Raw genomic sequence first — 18,392 nt, 5'->3', positions numbered from 1 at the left:
CACGTCCCTTGTATGGAGCAGGTGGGTGCAGCAGGTAGGCAGGGCGCTCTGTGGACAGGCCACAGGACCCCGGGAGGCCTGGATTGCAGCCCTGCCGGTATCGGTGGCTGCTTGGATTATTTTGGGACCTTGTGGCTTGTGCGTGGGAGGCGAGAGGTGCTGGGAGAATCGTGTACATTCAGCTGCCCAGGAGGGTGCAGTGCAATGCAAGAAGATGACAACAAAAACAGAAAATGGCTTGGATTCAGAAGTGATCTATGGCTGGCAGCTGGGATATATCCTTGGCAGTGCGAATGGGATTAACTGACCAGAATGGATGGGCCACTGCATCTTCTTCTGCCATCATCTACCATTATTATCACCATCATCAAGAGATGGATGGCTGGGTACCACTGCCTAAATGGACTTAAAGCAGCTGCCCTAACAAAGCCAAGTCTACTATCAGGTTAAAAAAAATCATTAAGATTTCCCTTCTTCTGAATAATAGAAAGGACTGAAAAGGGTATTCCAGCTGTTACTTGTGCACACAATGATGATTATAACCCTTGATTAATGGAGTGATGGACAGATGTTGATGACACATTAAATGTACCATTAACTGAGCGTGGCCATTCTGAAAGGAGCCGCCGGAGTCCCCGTTGCCTTCCTCCTGACGATCCACAACCCGGCACTTTACAGCATCCTGGACCTGCAGAATGGATCATGGGGCACAAGTCAAATTTATTATTTTGTCCGGCTACCCTCCACCTCAAGACATAAGGACATAAGAAATTGCCTTGCTGGGTCAGACCAAGGGTCCCATCAAGCCCAGCATCCTGTTTCCAACGGGGCACCAATATGGACAGGCTTCAGCACTTTTGTGACTTGGCCCTGGGGAAAAATGAAGGAAGCAGCATGTTGCTAGGAGGATGTTGTCAAAGCCAACAGTAAAGCCGAGTTTTAAAACCAGCTTGGACGAGTTTCTGGAGAACAGGTCCATTAACAATTTCTAGCTAGGTTGGCTTGAGAAAGGCCCCTCCCTCTCCCTACCGGAAGCTGGGAGTCAACAGGGAATGGAGCTCCCGATTACGATCTCCTGGGTACAGATTGGCCATTGTCAGACTCATGAACCATAAAGTCTGACCCAGTACAGCATTTCTTATTTTCTTAACTTCCAAAAATGTCCCTTAGCTGATACCACTCAAAGGGAAGCAACTGGCTCCTGTCTTCACATAGGAGCAATGAGTTAGTACTCAACAGTGGCTGCCGGCTTTGGCCAACCTTGAGGAAGACGACCCTGAGACAGGGACTGCCCTAAGAGCTCCTGTGAGGCAGCACAGAGGAGTCCTCCCTGGGTCATCAACTCATCTAAAGCCTTGGGTCTTTGAATGAAATGCACAGATAATGCAGACCAGAGCGCTAGGTAGCCAAGCAGAGAAAACCCAATTTTTAAGGACGCCATTTTTTTTTCCTTCATGCATAATTCTTTGATTTAAATTGCTGGTCCCTCATAACAATGCACTAAATTGTGCTAATGCTATCGCAAGCATTATCCCATGCTACAAGCATTGTTGGCGCACACGAGCTAGGTTTAGGGATAACAGCGCTCAACACATGAAAATCAGCTTGCAATAGATTTAACATGAAGTCTATGCTGACAGGCAAAACTATGCAAAACAGCTCCTTAACTATTAGCACAGCGAAAAAGTATGTAAGCCAAGTTTTACATTAATGCAAAAACTTAACTACACCTCAGAGGGGTATAGCTAAGTTTTTGTTAATACTTTTGGTATTTAATGTTTGCATGTCATTAACAGTGACAATTAGTATGCGCAATGAACACCATTTTCACATGTGTTAAGGGCCCATGTTAGTGTGCCTTAGTGATTGCCCTGACAGGTAGCATCTCGACTGCCATTAGCCCCAACTTCAGCTCTTTCCCTCAGGCTTTCATGGGAGAGAAAGCTATGCCATGACCGAGATACCTAATCTCCAGAAAGCCAGAAAAAACTTCTTACTAGACTGCAAGTTATTAACTGCTTTGGAGGCTGCTGCAGAGGCAGCGAGCAGGGCTCGAGTGCAGCTGAAAATAAAATCATCTCAATCAATGGTTCCGCATAACAGAGGGCGCTGGAAGCCGATCTTTCTAAGAACTGATGGATGGATACTACCCGTTTGCCTAGAGTTTCTCTTGGATACAACGGTATGTTTCAGAAATGCACACATACACACATTGGGGCGGATTTTAAAAGGGTTACGCACGTAACCCTTTTAAAAGCCTCCTGCGCACGCCGAGCCTATTTTGCATAGGCTCGGCAACGCGCCTATGACCCGGGGCTTGAAAAAATTGGCGAGGAGTGGGTGGGCCGGGGGCAGAGCGGGAGCCTCCAGACACAGCGGCCATTTGCCACTGTGCCCGGGATCGCGGGCCGTCGCCGGCGCGCGCAACCTACGCCTGGCGCAACTTAAAAATTAAAGGTAAGGGGGGGGGTTTAGGTAGAGCTGGGGGGTGGGTTAGGGAGGGGAAGCAGAAGGAAGGTTCCCTCCAAGGCCACTCCGCTTCCCAAATCTGCCATGAGTTTAGGGCTGAAATTTTATATATAAAAACATTTCATAAAAATAATTTTGGATTTTGATTAAAAGGAAGGTTGGAGGTTTTTATGACCGATGACTGGAACGTGTGACGCAAGTTCTTAAGTTTTATGGCCTAGACTTGCCACTGTTCCAAGGCCTTTTCCTCTCTATATATTTTTTTTTTTAAACGTCATAAGATCCAACATAGCTAATTGTGGTGATTGAAATTATCAATATTAGAGTGGAAGTACCGTTTTTGTGGTTTTCAGGGTATACACAATGAAAATGCATGAGAAAAACCTGCATCTACTGGAGATTCAGTATAAGCTACTATATATATCTCACACATATTCAGTGTGGGTTGCAAGCTCCCTTTGGACAGGTTTGAAAAGCCCTGCTTTACAGATCTAAGGTTTCCTTGAAATAAATATCTGTACAATGCATGAACCAGAGAGATTCCCACCTCTCGTCGTAGGATGCAGTGCACCATAACGATGACGAAACCTTCCAGGGAGTCGAAGACAGCGAAGAGAATTTGGAAGAGGGCTGAGCGGTGGTCTGTGATGGCCAAGACTGCCGACATCCATGTTAGCGCCAGGAGGGGCAAAACCACACAGGAACTCCAGAGAGATGCCCTGTCAAGACACAAAAGGACATCCAGGCTAAGCCCACTCTCCGAATCCCCCAGCGGCGGAGTCATTTTGATTCTACAAATCAGACAACACTGCACATTCTCAACAGCCCACAGCAGAAGCAGTAAAGTCAATGCAAGTTCCCCCAACTTACAAAAGGGAAAGGAGTCGGAGGGGTAATTTGGCTGGAAAGACCTTGGCTCCTTGCAACCGTGTCTCACCATCAATTTAAGGCAAGACTCAACGAAAGCGCTTAGGAGGATTCTGGGTCATGTGTGAGGCTACTCCTGCGTGGGCAAGAGCCGTCTCATTGCTTTCTGGTGCGGGCAACCATGGCTTTCTGTTGCAAACCAGGACTCTTGAGCACTGGCGCGATGCCCTTACAAGCACATATCATCCCCACATCCCACACGGCAGCAGCTCAAAGTCCAGAGAGACAGCAAAAACAATACTGAAAACAATAATATTTCAGAACTCACAATTCTAGATAAAGCCCACTTACACCCCCAGATATCTGGGGACAGCAACAGGTTTTGGTTTTGGGTTTTTTTTGGACTCAGCAGTTTCCTCCAGTCCCTGTTCCTTTGGGTTTTGGGCTCAGATGGGAACCAAGAACTGTGATCAGACAGATAAGTTCAGACTTATCCAGCTAAGTGGTGCCGATTCCGTAATCGGCTGTGTTCAGCGGCTCCCACTTATAGCCAGGTAACTATTTATCCAGCTGAATGAGGGGCAGGATGGGGGCGCATTCCAGGGCAGAGCTATTTATCTGGATAAGTACTGAAATTCAGCCTTATCCGGTTAAATCAGCCGCATAAGTTAGACCTGTTGTTGAGCAGGTCTGAAGTTAGTTGGATAAACGTATCCAGTTAACTCATAGATAGTTGTGTATATTCAGCAGCATGGCGGCACCGCTGAAAATCCCAGCCAACAGGCCGATGCAATATGGTGCGCTCGGCCGAGTGCACAGGTAGCCCCCACGTTTTGCACGCGCTATTTTTACCCCTTATACAGTAAGGGGTAATAGCGCGTGGAAAACACGCTGCCAACCCCCCCCCCCCCCCCCGAAACTAATAGCGCCCGCAACATGCAAATGCATATTGAGGAGCCTATTAGGTTAGTCCCGCGCAATACAGAAAGTAAAATGTGCAGCCAAGCCGCACATTTTACTTTCAGAAATACCCAAAGGCAGGAGTTCATTTCGGCTGGCACAGGGAAAGTGTACAGAAAAGCAGAAAAAACTGCTTTCTGTGCACCCTCCGACTTAATATCATAGCGATATTAAGTCAGAGGCCCCAAAAATAAAAAATCTGCCTGCGGCCCGGAAAACAGACGCTCAATTTTGCCGGCGTCCATTTTCCGAACCAGTGGCTGTCAGAGGGTTTGACAACCAATGCTGGTAAAATTAAGCACCGATTGTCAAACCCACTGACAGCCGCCGCTTCTGCCAATAAGGAGGCGCTAGGGACGCGCTAGTGTCCCTAGCGCCTCCTTATTAGCGCGAGCCCTCATTTGCATAGTGAATCGCGCGCCCAGGAGAGTGGCCTGGGCGCGCCTCGGGAGAGCCGGCTCTCCCTCGCACTTTACTGCATCGGCCCGTAAGTTAGCTGTGTATGTTTATCCCGCTAACTTGCTCAACCAGTTAACGGCTAAATACAGATCTCTAAATGTTGCTGTTACAACCCTAGGGACTGTGGTGATCACTGCCTCTAACCCATCCCATCTAGGGAACGGACGACCTGAGCCACGAATCAAACACAGGACGCAGGAATGCCACTGAGCCAGGCGGCTGGATTTTTTTTTTTTTTTTTTGATAACGTCACTTAATAAAAATGGTTTGGCATGACTCCTCTGACCTCAAGGCTGCGTTAGGATAACTAACAAAGCGACTTGACATCGCACTTGTGTTTGGGAGTCAGCCTCCTCTCGACTAATATTCCAGGACCCAAGCTCCACGTCAGGAAATAAAAACCAGGGGTAGGCAACTCCGGTCCTGGAGGGCCGCAGATAGGTTTGGTTTTCAGGACATCCACAATGAATATGCATGAGATATATTTGCAACCAAGAGGCAGCGAATACAGATACCCCTCATGGATATTTCACTGCGGATGACCTGAAAACCAGACCTATCTGCGGCACTCCAGGACCGGAGTTCCCTACTCCTGAATAAAAAAAAAAAAAAAAAAAAAAAAAAAGAGTATCTTCTTGCTTTTTGCATTGCTTTCTTTCGTGCAATCTCGAACACAGATGAGACCCTCAAGCCGGGCCTGGAGTCCGTCTCTCCCCCCCCCCCCCCCCAGCCAGTTGAGTTTTCAGAACATCCACAATGAATGTTCAATGAGACAGATTTGAATATAATTGAGGCAGCATGCTCACAGATATTCATTACACAAACTAAGCCTATCCTGAAAACCCAAGTGGATTGGTGTCCACAAGAACTGGTGATGGCCGCCTCCTGGCTAGAAACCACTGGCTCCATCGATGAAGTTTTTCAAGGCAGAGCAAAGGAAATACTGTAGATATGGAATGAATGCATCCAGCTGAAACATGGGCCTTCTGAGAGGACCACCAAGACCGGCAAGTCAGTTCTGCAATGCAGCCGGAATCCGTTCTGGGTAGTCCACAAACTTGCTACAAAGGGAGACGTGTCAGATGCGCTTGTCAGGTAGCATCGTCCCAGGCAAACTCCCCGCGTGTGGAGCAAGATGCCAATAGGATCTGCATGCCCACCCACAACAGATTTTTCAAGGTTCATAATCCAAACCAGGCTGATGCACCTGTGCGGATGGCAATGTCAGTACGTCCGTCACGGATGTCTCTCATGTCATATTTTAATTGTAAGATGATATTCCCGGAGCAGCCAACTAGTTCTAAGTTCTCTGGGACACTTTGAGGTGGCTGTTTGCTTTTTTTTTTTTTAATTTGCATCTCAAAGCATTCTGGGACTGTTGTTTTGTTTCATTCTTTATGCTGTTAACACCACCAGCTCTGGTTCAAAGGGCAGCTCCACCTTCTGAGGTGTCCTCCCACTGAGCCCTTTCATCTGGTCTCACAACACAAACAAAGCCTAATTAAAGGGCTCCATAAATAAGGCTCCATGTCCAAAGGAAGAGGTTAATCCAGTCCTGGTTTTATACTATGGCATGCTGGGACTTGTAGTTCTGATCGTCCCATTGATGTCCCTAAAAAAAAAAGTACAAGTTCCTCTTTCTACTGGAGTAAAAGCAGGACTGAAATGGCCCATTTCTTATGACATGGAGCCAGTTGTCACAGCCTGTCCTATTTTTGTCTTTATTTAAGTGTTTTTATTTTGCATGTAGCAATAAATCGTGTGAAGGTATTACAATAAAAGTAAAACTCAATCTTAAAAACAAAATATAAACAAATAAAACATAAAAATATACAATCAAATCAGTTTAATAAAGAGAAAAATACCACTTACTACTAATAGCACTATTACTTGAAAGCTTGCAAAAACAAATGTGCTTTTAATTGTTTCCTAAAAAAAACTCTTATTAATTGCCCAGAGGGTTACAGGCAAAAAGTTCCATAATTTTGGCCCTGTCACAAAAAAATATCTTGCTTGCATTACCCTGCAATTGTGCTGCCTTTACTGAAGGGATTACTAATAGATATTTATCAGCCGATTGCAGCATACGAGTAGGCATATGATATGTCAGAAGATCGGCTAGATGGGAAGGGCCTTCCAATTTCAAAACCTTAAATACCGAAAGCAAATCCTCAATCCTATGTGCAAGTGCGTTCTTGACCCTTTCGTGCTGCAACTCCCCCCACAGCCTTGGCTCCCTCAGGGAAACGTTGCTAATGAAAAGGAATTATCCATTCTGTGAATGGAAGATCTCTGCGAGGAGTCTTATCCCCTCAGGCCTCCTGAAAACCCCATCAATCACACCGTAAATTCAACAGCCTGTTTTTCACCAAGTGAAGACTCTGGTGCCAGAGACCAGTAGTACTTTTTTTTCTTTTTTTAAATAATGCTGCTATGCTTGGGAAACAAAGAATGAAGAAATTATTCAGAAAAAGCTCACTTGTTATTCCCTTCCCTGTTCCTGGCTATTCAGCACTTTAAAAAAAAAAAATGCTGGCCAAACAGGGAAGAGCTGCTAAGCGGCGTGCTTTGGGATTGGCCATTCCAGGCTGCACTTGCCTCCTGATTGGCTGCTCTTTAATTCTAGTGGTTAGAGTAGTGGGCTGAGAACTATGGAAGCCATGATGGTTCAAATCCAGTTTCTTCCTCTGATGTTCCTTGTGGCCTTAGGCAAGTCAATTCACCTTCCATTGCTACAGGTACAAACTTAGGGGGGGGGGGGGGGGGGGGGGGGTCATTTACTAAACCGCGCTAGGGCTTTACCACACACAAAATGCCTTAAAGCACAGATATCATGCGGCATTTCAAATAGCACGTGCTATCTCCCCCCTGAAACACTCACTCAGAGCAATGCATGGAAATCAGCTCGTTACTAGCAGATCTCATACAAATAATGCAGCTTGCCTCATAATTTGCAAGCCACGTTATTTGATCGAAAGTTAGTTAACGCCTCAAGAGGTGTAGTTAACACACGTCCCGATGCTCTAGGGCTCTGGTCCAGACCTCCCCTTCCCCTCCGGGCGAACTGTCAAAATCAGTAGGGGGGGGGGTGCTAATAAGACACCCTGTCCCTCCCCCCCCACCATAGGATTAATGCAGCAAAAGCGCTGAGAAAAGATTAAAGCACTTGGCCTGTCGCTCCCCCCACTCCCCCATCTTTGTTCTTAAAAAAAAAAAAGATCTGCTCTCTCTCTCCCCCCCCCCCCCCCCCCGCGGTACCCTGATCCACTTACAATCTTGCCTGGTGGTCAAGTGGTGGTGGCCGCAGTGCCCCTTATGAAGGGGTTCAATTTCATGACCCCTGAAGAATGAAACAACTGAAAGTCTTCCGACTAATCATGCCAGCAGTGGAACGCACAGCCATTTTGAATGTACTAATGTTTGCAACGCAAATGACACGTAATGCGTAGTGACGCAGTTGCGCACTAACACGAAACGTAACGTAACTCCATTTTGGAATAATAATTTGTATTGTATTAATACGAATGCCGCTGTAAAATGTCTAACACGTCAATTAAATGACGAAACGATAATTAGTAGGAGTTGTATAAGCTACACCTCCTAGAGACCACGCTAGCAAATGCTTATTCAGCAGTTTGTGAATTGTTTGTTCAGCAAAACTCAGAACGCATGTGTGAAAGATAAGAGTTGTAAAGTGCATAAAAGTTTGCTCCTAAGGGGGCGTGGCATGCAGTTGTACTAAGCCTTTGTCTTAGCTGCATCTTGCTGGCAATAAAAGTCTATCTTTACGGATCAGTTGTCTGGACCTCCTTACTGACTAAAAAGAGACGGTTACATTTGGCGAGCCAGCCAGGAGGTACCGGGGACGCTATTTTAGCCCCCCAGTAAGTCCGGTGGGTTGGTGGCGGAGCGATCCCCCAGACGCACCTGGTGAGTGGCCACCGCTGAGTTCAGCGATCAGGTTTCTGAGGGGACCGTTCCACAGAGTCTTCTGAGACCTCTGGGCTGGTGATCTGGGAAGAAGGCTTTCGTGACGATCGGAAGAACCCTGCAGGCGAGTATTATGGGAATGGTGGGAAAAGTAAAGAATAGCTAAAAGAGTAGCAAATAACCGGTCCATCCCCAAGCGGACCGAGGGGGCTTTGATCACACCCCACGCCGTGGGTTAGTAGGAGTTGTATTCCGAAAGCCACGTGCAAAAGAAGAGAATTATAAGTAACGAGTAAAGTATAAAGTAGCGGGAATAGGTTTCTTGTTGTGTGAAAGAGAGTGAATGGCCTCGCAGTTCTAGACCGGGCGACCGCGTTCTAGTCGGGGCAATTGTGACCCTTTTGTGTCTGGCGGATACAGACCCCTTACCTATCCGTCTTCCCTTCCCTCCTCTGTCTGTAATTCTATCCTAATGGGAGGGGGCTATTCAACTCCGCTAAAAGCCATGACGGAGCACTATAGTGAAGTGTTCGATAAACGTAAATGTACGAAACCCGGAATGATTCAGCGATGCACCCATAGGTGGCCCAGTTTGTGTGTAAATTGGCCTCCGGCAGGAACTTTCAATTTCCAAACGGCCACAAGGGTCCTGAATATAGCCCTGAAACCGGGAGAAACGGGTTGCCCTGAGGATTTACCGTACATAACTGCTTGGCTTGCAGTCATTGAGAATCCTCCGTCATGGGCAAAGAAGTTAGTGGAGGGAGCCGCCCTCGTAATGGTGGCGCAAGTGAACAAAATGGGAGACCGGAAATCCCCAAACCGGAAGAGAAAGGGAAGGGCAGCCATCTTGGGAATACAAGACCATGCGTCATCTGCGGCGGCCATGTTTGTAGTGCAAAGGAATGCACGGACTCAAGAAAAAAAAGTTAAACCCCTGCCGCCCGCAGTACCGACTGACGCAGAATATCTTCTGCCGCCTCCGTATGTCCCTAGCTGCCCTCCAGCATATAATGCGCCACCAAGTCCCTCAGCCCCCGCCACCGCCCAAGCTGATTCTGAACTAGTGCCGATTCCCGAAGCACAGGTTGAAGTGGCAGCGGCAAAAGTTGAAGACGGCGGCGAGTCGTCCGTAGCCGGTGGCACTCGCAGTAAAACCCAAGCCGCAAGTTTGCAGCTACCAATTAGAGAAACGACCACTGTAGTTCCCGTGGTCCCGACTGAAGAAAACGAATATCATACTACGCAAACAATAAAGTTATTTACCTACATACCTTTTACTTCCAGTGATCTTTTTAACTGGAAACAGCTTGGTCCCTCTTACGCTGATAAACCAGATCAGATGATAGATTTTTTAAGGGGAATTTTTGCAGCCCATAACCCCAACTGGGCTGACATTCGGCATCTAGCCTCCATCCTTTTTACCACTGAAGAGCGCCGACAAATACAATTAAATCTGGAAGAGGCAGCCCGATTAAGAGCTGGGGCAGACGGTAATCCGGATGAAGCAGTGAGAGCACAAGCCCCAGTTGCCGATCCCAACTGGGATTTCCAGACCGCAGCAGGGCGCGAGCGCATTGCTGCATACCAAATCGCCTTTCTTGAAGCTTTAAAGAAAGGGAAGAGGAGAGTTGTAAATATGGGAAAGATTCAAGACGTGGTGCAAAAGAGAGACGAGTCCCCCGGAATCTTTTTGGAGCGATTGATGGACGCATATCGGCAATACAGTCCATTTGATCCAGAGGATCCCAAAAGTCAGTCCGTTATAGTGATGAGTTTTGTCGGACAATCCTATCCCGATATCCGCCGGAAGTTACAAAAGTCGGAAGGGTTTGAGGGAATGACTATTAGCCAACTAAAAGCCATGGCTGACAAAGTTTATGTAAACCGAGAGCCGGACGGAGAAAAGAAGGAAAAGAAAGAAAGTAGAAAGTTAAGAGAAAGTGTTAGTCTGTTAGCTGCAGCGTTGGAAGAAACTAATTTTGGAAACTCGTCCAGGCACTCCCAAGGATATCCTGGACTAAGAGGAAGGAGCAGGTCGCCCATGAGGGGGCCGGCCAGAGGACGAGCGAGTAGAGGAGGAGGATCGTTCCGAGGTGGAAGGATGCCGTTGGGAGCCAATCAATGTGCATTCTGCAGACAAGAAGGACACTGGAAGTCTGAATGCCCTGAGTCCCTGCAAATGAAGCAGGAAGGATACACTCCGTCCAAACCAAAAGGAGCTGAATGGCAGATGGCCGTAGGAGAAACTTCCGGCGAAGACAGTGAAACATGACTAGACAAGGGAAATCTTCCCCTGGATCCCTTAGTAGAAATCAAAGTAGGGACTGAGACGTTTAAAGGATTGTTAGACACCGGGGCACAAAGATCAGTCATGACTACCGCTATCACCACGCCCACTTCCAAAATTATTTCCATCGTAGGAGCCTCCGGAAAGCCACTTATCGCTCCTTTACTCCAGAAACGACAGGTTCGAGTAGGGGGGACAATTAGTATCCCATCAGTTCCTCTATGTCCCCGGATGCCCAGTCCCACTCATAGGGAGAGACCTTCTTTGCAAATTAAGAGCCAATTTACAGTTCGAATCCACTGGAGAAATCAAAGCATCCTTCGCAGATAACCCAGTCTCTCTCATTTGTCCACTCCAAGAAGAATGGAGATTACACCTTCCTGTAGTTGAGCACATTACGCACCGCTATGGAGAGAACACCGTCCTCAACGAAAAGCGCAGACAGCTAATGGATAGTGTACCTAAAGTGTGGGCCGAACAAAACCCAGGAGGAATAGCCATCAATGCTACCCCTATTTGGATTGAGATGAAACAGAATGCACAGGTGATTAATCAACCTCAATACCCCATTCCATATATGGCCAGGCAAGGAATCCAGATACATCTGCAGAGACTGTACGATTTGGGCATTCTCCGACGAATCCGATCTGCTTGGAACACCCCTTTATTGCCCGTAAAGAAACCTGGATCTGATGATTATCGACCAGTACAGGACCTAAGGAAAGTGAATAGCCAAGTAGAAGATCTAGTAGCCCTCGTGCCAAATCCATATTCCATCCTAGCCCAAGTCTCCCCTGCCTCAAAGTGGTACAGTGTCATTGATCTCAAAGATGCCTTCTTCTCCGTCCCGGTGGCGGAGGAATGTCAGAAGATTTTTGCTTTCACATGGGAAAATGCACCTACTGGAATAAAGCAGCAGTACACATGGACTCGTTTGCCTCAAGGGTTTAGGCACTCACCTACGCTGTTCGGTGAGCAACTGGCAAAAGACTTGAAGATGTACCAAGTCATGTATGGGCCAGTAATACAATACGTGGATGATCTTCTGTTGTTTCGAGAGACGTACCTCGAATGTGAAGTATCCACTCTTCAGCTGCTAAAGACGTTGTACTCAAAAGGATATCGTGCAAGTAAAAAGAAAGCGCAAATCTGTGAGTTGGAAGTGGAATATTTAGGCTTCCAAATACGTGGAGGAACCCGTTGCCTGGGAATTTCTCGCACCAGTTCAATAAGAGGTCAACCTGTACCCACTTGTAAGAAGGAACTTCGAGCGTTCCTTGGAGCTGCAGGATACTGTAGACTGTGGATTGCTAACTATGCAGTTATTGCCCAACCTCTGTACGACAAGTTGCGGGGCAAAGAATCAGAATCTCAAACTTTTCAATGGGAAGGGCACGAGCTAGCAAGCTTACGGCAACTGAAAGACGCCTTGATTGAACCCCCTGCTCTAGGGTTGCCAGATGTACTGAAACCATTCCATCTATACGTTGATGAGAAGAAAGGAATGGCCATTGGGGTATTGACTCAAACTCTAGGCTCGTGGGAACGACCTGTTGCATATCTCTCAAAAGGAATGGACAATGTAGCAAAAGGATGGCCTGGGTGTCTTCGAAGCATCGCGGCTGCATGCTTACTCATTCCAGAAGCAGTCAAATTAACCTTTGGTCAAACTCTGAACGTAACAACTCCCCATACTATTCAAGGACTACTAGAGACTCATGGGCCAAAATGGATGACTAATTCACGTCTCATAAAGTATCAAGCTCTGTTATGTGAAACTCCAGAGATCCAAATACAGGACAGTAAAAATCTGAACCCTGCAACCTTACTCCCAACTCCCACTTCAGTCACTCATAAGTGTGAGGAAATCATGGCTACAGTACATTCCAGCCGACCCGATCTACGTGATCAACCCTGGCAGGGAGCCTGGACTTTGTTCACCGATGGAAGCAGCCAGGTTCTAAATGGTGTCCGGGTCGCTGGATACGCTGTGGTCTCCGAGGACGACATTATTGAAGCCAAGCCCTTACCCCAGGGGACATCAGCGCAAAAAGCAGAGCTAATTGCGCTCACCAGGGCTCTACAGTTGTCGGAAGGACAAACTGTTAACATCTATACTGACTCCAAGTACGCTTTCCTTACTATCCAAGTACATGGAGCTTTATACAAGGAACGAGGATTCCTAACTGCTGAAGGGAAACAACTAGCTAATGCATCTGAAATACATCAATTGCTAGATGCCGTGTGGGCACCAAAGAAAGTAGCTGTCATGCATTGTAAAGCCCACACCGGGAAATCAGATCCCATCGCCAAGGGAAACCAATGGGCAGACAAGACAGCAAAAGAAGTAGCACGTGAGCGCCAATTACACACCTCAACTAAAGCCTGCCCACTACTGCAATTTCCGGTTGAAATCCCTGTCTACTCGGCAGAAGAAAATGATTGGGCGCAAACTGAACAATTCCACCAGAAGGATGGTTGGTGGATTGTACAAGGAGACCGGGTGTGGATACCCGACGCACTGGCTTGGACCATTGTAAAAGAAGCCCATAATAAAACTCATCTTGGTCGCGATGCATTAGCAACTCTATTGGCAAAAACTTACTACATTAACAGACTCATACAGCTAACTAAATATGCTGTCAATCAATGTGTCACCTGTGCAAGAAACAATCCAAGAAATGGGCCTGGTCCAGCCCCTGGACATATACTACGAGGGACTACTCCGTTCCAAGTTTGCCAAGTCGACTTCACCCACATGACTCCTTCAAAAGGATACAGAGCAATGCTGGTAGCTGTCTGTACTTATACCGGATGGATCGAAGCCATACCTACACGAACTGAGACTGCCAAGGAGGTAGTGTCTTTGCTTCTCCATAAAATCTTACCGCGATACGGATTACCACGACAAATAAATTCAGATAATGGGCCAGCTTTCACCAGTGAAGTCACACAACGACTGAGTCAAATTTTGGGTGTCCGATGGCACCTGCACTGCACTTGGAGACCTCAGAGCAGCGGAGCAGTTGAACGAGCTAACAGGACTTTAAAGAATCAGTTAGCTAAATTGTGTCAAGAAACAAAAACTAAATGGCCAGACATCCTGCCATTAGCTTTACTACATGTCCGATGCACTCCAAGAAAGTCTGGTCTAACACCTTATGAAATGATGTATGCAAGACCACCACCCCTTCCATCTTTTCCTGAATCATTGCAGATACAAGGGGAAATGTCCCTCAGTAACCAACTCAAAGGACTATATAACACAGTCATTGCAATTCAAAATTACACCTGTGACACTGAGCCATTAGTCCTGCTAACCCCGATCCACCCATTCCAGATCGGGAATTCTGTGTGGATAAAAGATTGGGATGAGTCTGATTTCCTCCAACCCCGATGGAAAGGACCGTATACTGTGTTACTGACCACTCCAACAGCAGTTAAAGTCTTTGGATGCCCTTCATGGATTCATTGGTCACGAATTAAACCAGCTGCATCCAATTGACTCCATAACTCATGACTGCAACTATCTACGTCATAAAGCAATGTCACAGATACTGACTTCAAAGATCTACGCAGCAACTACCTTTTACTGGAATTTGTCAATCAGCCTACAGATCCTTTTACTACTCTTCTGCAAGTCTATTACCTCTCTTTCCCTGCCACTGAGCAAGAATTGTACAGAATGTATCAAGCTAATCCGCACTACAACTCAAGATGGATTCCAAGTTGTATCAACAATCATCCACCAATCTCAGCCTCCTGCGTCCTGTACCACACTACCTGTTTGTGCCTTGAATACTACCCAAGGCTATCAATCTTTTCATCGATGTCTAGAGGGTAGCAAAATCATTTGTCATACTCCAACTACTCCTAAGTACTACAATGTTACCCTCACTGCAGGACTACCAAAAAGCTACACATCAAGCATTATACCAGAAGGAAAAGGTATCTTGTACTACATCAACTCGACCAAAGTCCTCATGGGAGGAGAGTCTACTGTGACAATAACCTTTGATGCTTGTGAAGCCATTGATAAACACCCAAATGCACTCCATTGTGGGTCTCAAGCCTGGAAAAATTCCTATAAGTCCAAGCATAAATACCTCTGTCCATACAACCGAGTCGCCAATCCATCCAGTTGGACACCATGTGTAGGGGACCTTACACTGTCAGGATGGGCTCTAGTCTGCGACTACACTGGAGGAGGTTACCATGGTTGCCATGGAATAGGGCAGCTAACTGAAGTAGCTGGTAACATTGTGTCTATACAATGGCCTATACGAAGTGAAGGAGTCCCCTGGCAAGATACTTGGGGATTTGGTATCGATGGAACTGGGAAAGACCCCATGACATACATTACTATCACACAGCGGAGAGACAAACCTCGTCCAATTATTCACCAGACCACCGTAGTGGGCTACCAGTCTTTCTTCGATGAAATATCTCATGCAACGGAGGAATTAAAGAAACATACAACTTCCCAGCAAGCAAAGAACATGTTCGTTAATTTGGCTGAGAATATTGCTCTCTCTCTCAAAGTCAAGAACTGTTTTGTATGTGGAGGAACTAATACAGGAGAGCAATGGCCTTGGGAAGCCAAAGAAGCATTCCAATCTGACCTTAATTCATTGAACACAACTGTTACCTACAACCGTAAAACTCATCCATATGAGTGGGCCCTCCAGACTGATGTGATTGGCAGACAATGTATATCCCGACAACGTTCACGTATCTATACCATACCTGTTGGAAACTCTCCATGTACTGGGGTTCTCACAGCCAATCTAACCAACCATACATGGTGGCAGACGGAAAATTCTACCATGCCTACTCCCATCTGGACTGAATCAACCTTGAACAAGACAAGGACTGCTGCAGGCGTGCCCACTACCATATTTACTGCCCCGGATGGCTACTATTTCGTATGTGGGCGAAGAGCATATGAACAATTGCCAACACACTGGTACGGAACCTGCTTCTTAGCTACAATTCGACCCAGTTTCTTCTTACTTCCTATCTCTGCTGGAGAAACCCTAGGGGTACCAGTATACAGTCCCATGCGACCAAACAAACGTCGTAGAAATTCTAAAGTATCCATTGGAGACTGGAAAGATCAGGAGTGGCCTCCTGAAAGAATTGTACAATATTACGGTCCGGCTACGAGGGCTGAGGATGGTTCTTATGGATATAGAACCCCTATTTATATGCTCAACCGTATTATCTGACTACAAGCAGTACTAGAATTACTCACAAATGACTCTGCCTTGGCCCTCAACATCCTCGCCAAGCAGAACACCAAAATTATCACCGCTGTTTACCAAAATCGATTGGCATTGGATTACCTCCTAGCCCAGGAAGGAGGTGTATGTGGAAAATTTAATCTTTCTAATTGCTGTTTACAGGTCGATGACAAGAGTAAGGTCATTGAAGAGATTACTGATCGAATGATCTGATTGGCACATGTTCCTGTGCAGACGTGGACTGGAATTCTTGATTGGACAGCATCCTTACCCACTTGGCTTACCTCTATCCCAGGACTTAAAGAACTCTTCCTTCCTGTCCTATTTCTTATTTTAACCTGTATTCTATTCCCTTTATGTCTCCCTCTTATTTTCAGGAATCTCCGATCCATGATTGAAAATATTGCTGATCGACGAGCGGCTGCTCATGTCATGATGATCAATAAGTATGTGTCTGTCTCCACCTTCCCCTCCCATGATTCATCTATGACACTACCGAGGATTCTGATATTTCTGATGTTGATTCTGATAATGAATACCTAACCACTAACCTATAAAATTGCACTCATTAAAATTAACTAACCTCATTGAGCCACTTTGTTTGCTAGGGTAAGTCGGGCTACAAAGGGGGGTGACACCAATAGGGTCCACCCGTCTCAAACCCGTGAAGCAACCAGCGACCTAGCAACACTTAGGGCTCAATTCAAAATACACTGGTATTAATTCCTTTTTTGTCATTTCAGTTACTACCCAGATCATGAAGGGTGATACTTCTGCCTTCTACCCGAAGTTGAAGTATCAAAGGGGGGAATGAAGGGGTTCAATTTCATGACCCCTGAAGAATGAAACAACTGAAAATCTTCCGACTAATCATGCCAGCAGTGGAACGCACAGCCATTTTGAATGTACTAATGTTTGCAACGCAAATGACACGTAATGCGTAGTGACGCAGTTGCGCACTAACACGTAACGTAACGTAACTCCATTTTGGAATAATAATTTGTATTGTATTAATACGAATGCCGCTGTAAAATGTCTAACACGTCAATTAAATGACGAAATGATAATATGATCATAAGCTACACCTCCTAGAGACCACGCTAGCAAATGCTTATTCAGCAGTTTGTGAATTGTTTGTTCAGCAAAACTCAGAACGCATGTGTGAAAGATAAGAGTTGTAAAGTGCATAAAAGTTTGCTCCTAAGGGGGCGTGGCATGCAGTTGTACTAAGCCTTTGTCTTAGCTGCATCTTGCTGGCAATAAAAGTCTATCTTTAGGGATCAGTTGTCTGGACCTCCTTACTGACTAAAAAGAGACGGTTACACTTAGGCATGTGGGGCCAGCGACTCCGTTTTCAAATTGGCACTGGCCGGGCTTGGGCACCATTTTGAAAATGGACTCGCTGGGCCCCCCCCCCTGCCTAGGGGATGCTGGAGAACACCACCACCAGACCCCCCCCCCCCCCAGCCTTACCTGGGTCAGGCTAACGGTGGGTGGGAAGGGGCTACCATCCAAGCATTTTACTTCTTATTTAAACACTTTCACCACATAATCCTGTGGGCAGGGTAAGAGCACTGGGTGGCCCCAGGATGTGCATGGTTTCTGGGCGTCAGCTCAAGTACTTTTCCCGAGAAAACGCCAGGAGATTCACAAAAACCTGCGGTACACAGTATTGGGGTTAGCGGAGCTCCTGGGGAAAACACCGCATGTTAGCAAACAGACTCCTTGGATTATAAACCCTCTGGGGAAGGGACCTATAAGCTGTATCTGAATGTAGCTCGCCTTGAGCTCGGAATTGCAAAGGGGAAGAATCATAAAATCCACATCCGGGACTCGAGCTGGCTGAGAAACCTTGAAGCCTTGAGCCTGCACACGCGTTATCTTTTTTCAAGTCCCTCTTGGCTGGCAGCCTTTGATTAATTTTCAGAGGGCTTGCGCTGGCTTTCTGTAAAATTTGCCTGGGGCAGATCCACGCGTTCATTCTCCACTTGCTAAACCCTTACAAAAACTGTCCTCGTAGCAAAGGCTTTCATCCCTCACCCTGGCAGGTGTTTAACAGCAGACATCTTCCCCCCAAGTCACCACCGAGAACAAAGCATGACGTTAATGAAATAAAAATGGCAGACAAAAACTAACCGAAGTGGGGGCGGGGAATGCAAACTGGCCTCTGGAAC

The 18,392-nt window shown here is 46.6% G+C and overlaps 1 protein-coding gene across 1 annotated transcript in view; it reads right to left on the bottom strand.

Moving 5' to 3' along the window:
* The window catches only part of ADGRB1 (adhesion G protein-coupled receptor B1), a 292,333-nt gene that overhangs the window by 29,337 nt on the left and 244,604 nt on the right, over positions 1 to 18,392 (bottom strand). The window contains 2 exon segments of the mRNA XM_029592133.1: positions 593 to 688; positions 3,017 to 3,188. Coding sequence (XP_029447993.1) covers positions 593 to 688; positions 3,017 to 3,188 — 268 coding nt within the window.

This window comes from Rhinatrema bivittatum, chromosome 2, assembly GCF_901001135.1.
Source record: "Rhinatrema bivittatum chromosome 2, aRhiBiv1.1, whole genome shotgun sequence".
Taxonomy (NCBI): domain Eukaryota; kingdom Metazoa; phylum Chordata; class Amphibia; order Gymnophiona; family Rhinatrematidae; genus Rhinatrema; species Rhinatrema bivittatum.
The sequence above is the reverse complement of the archived record's forward strand: the minus strand, read 5'-3'. Positions and strand labels throughout refer to the sequence as shown.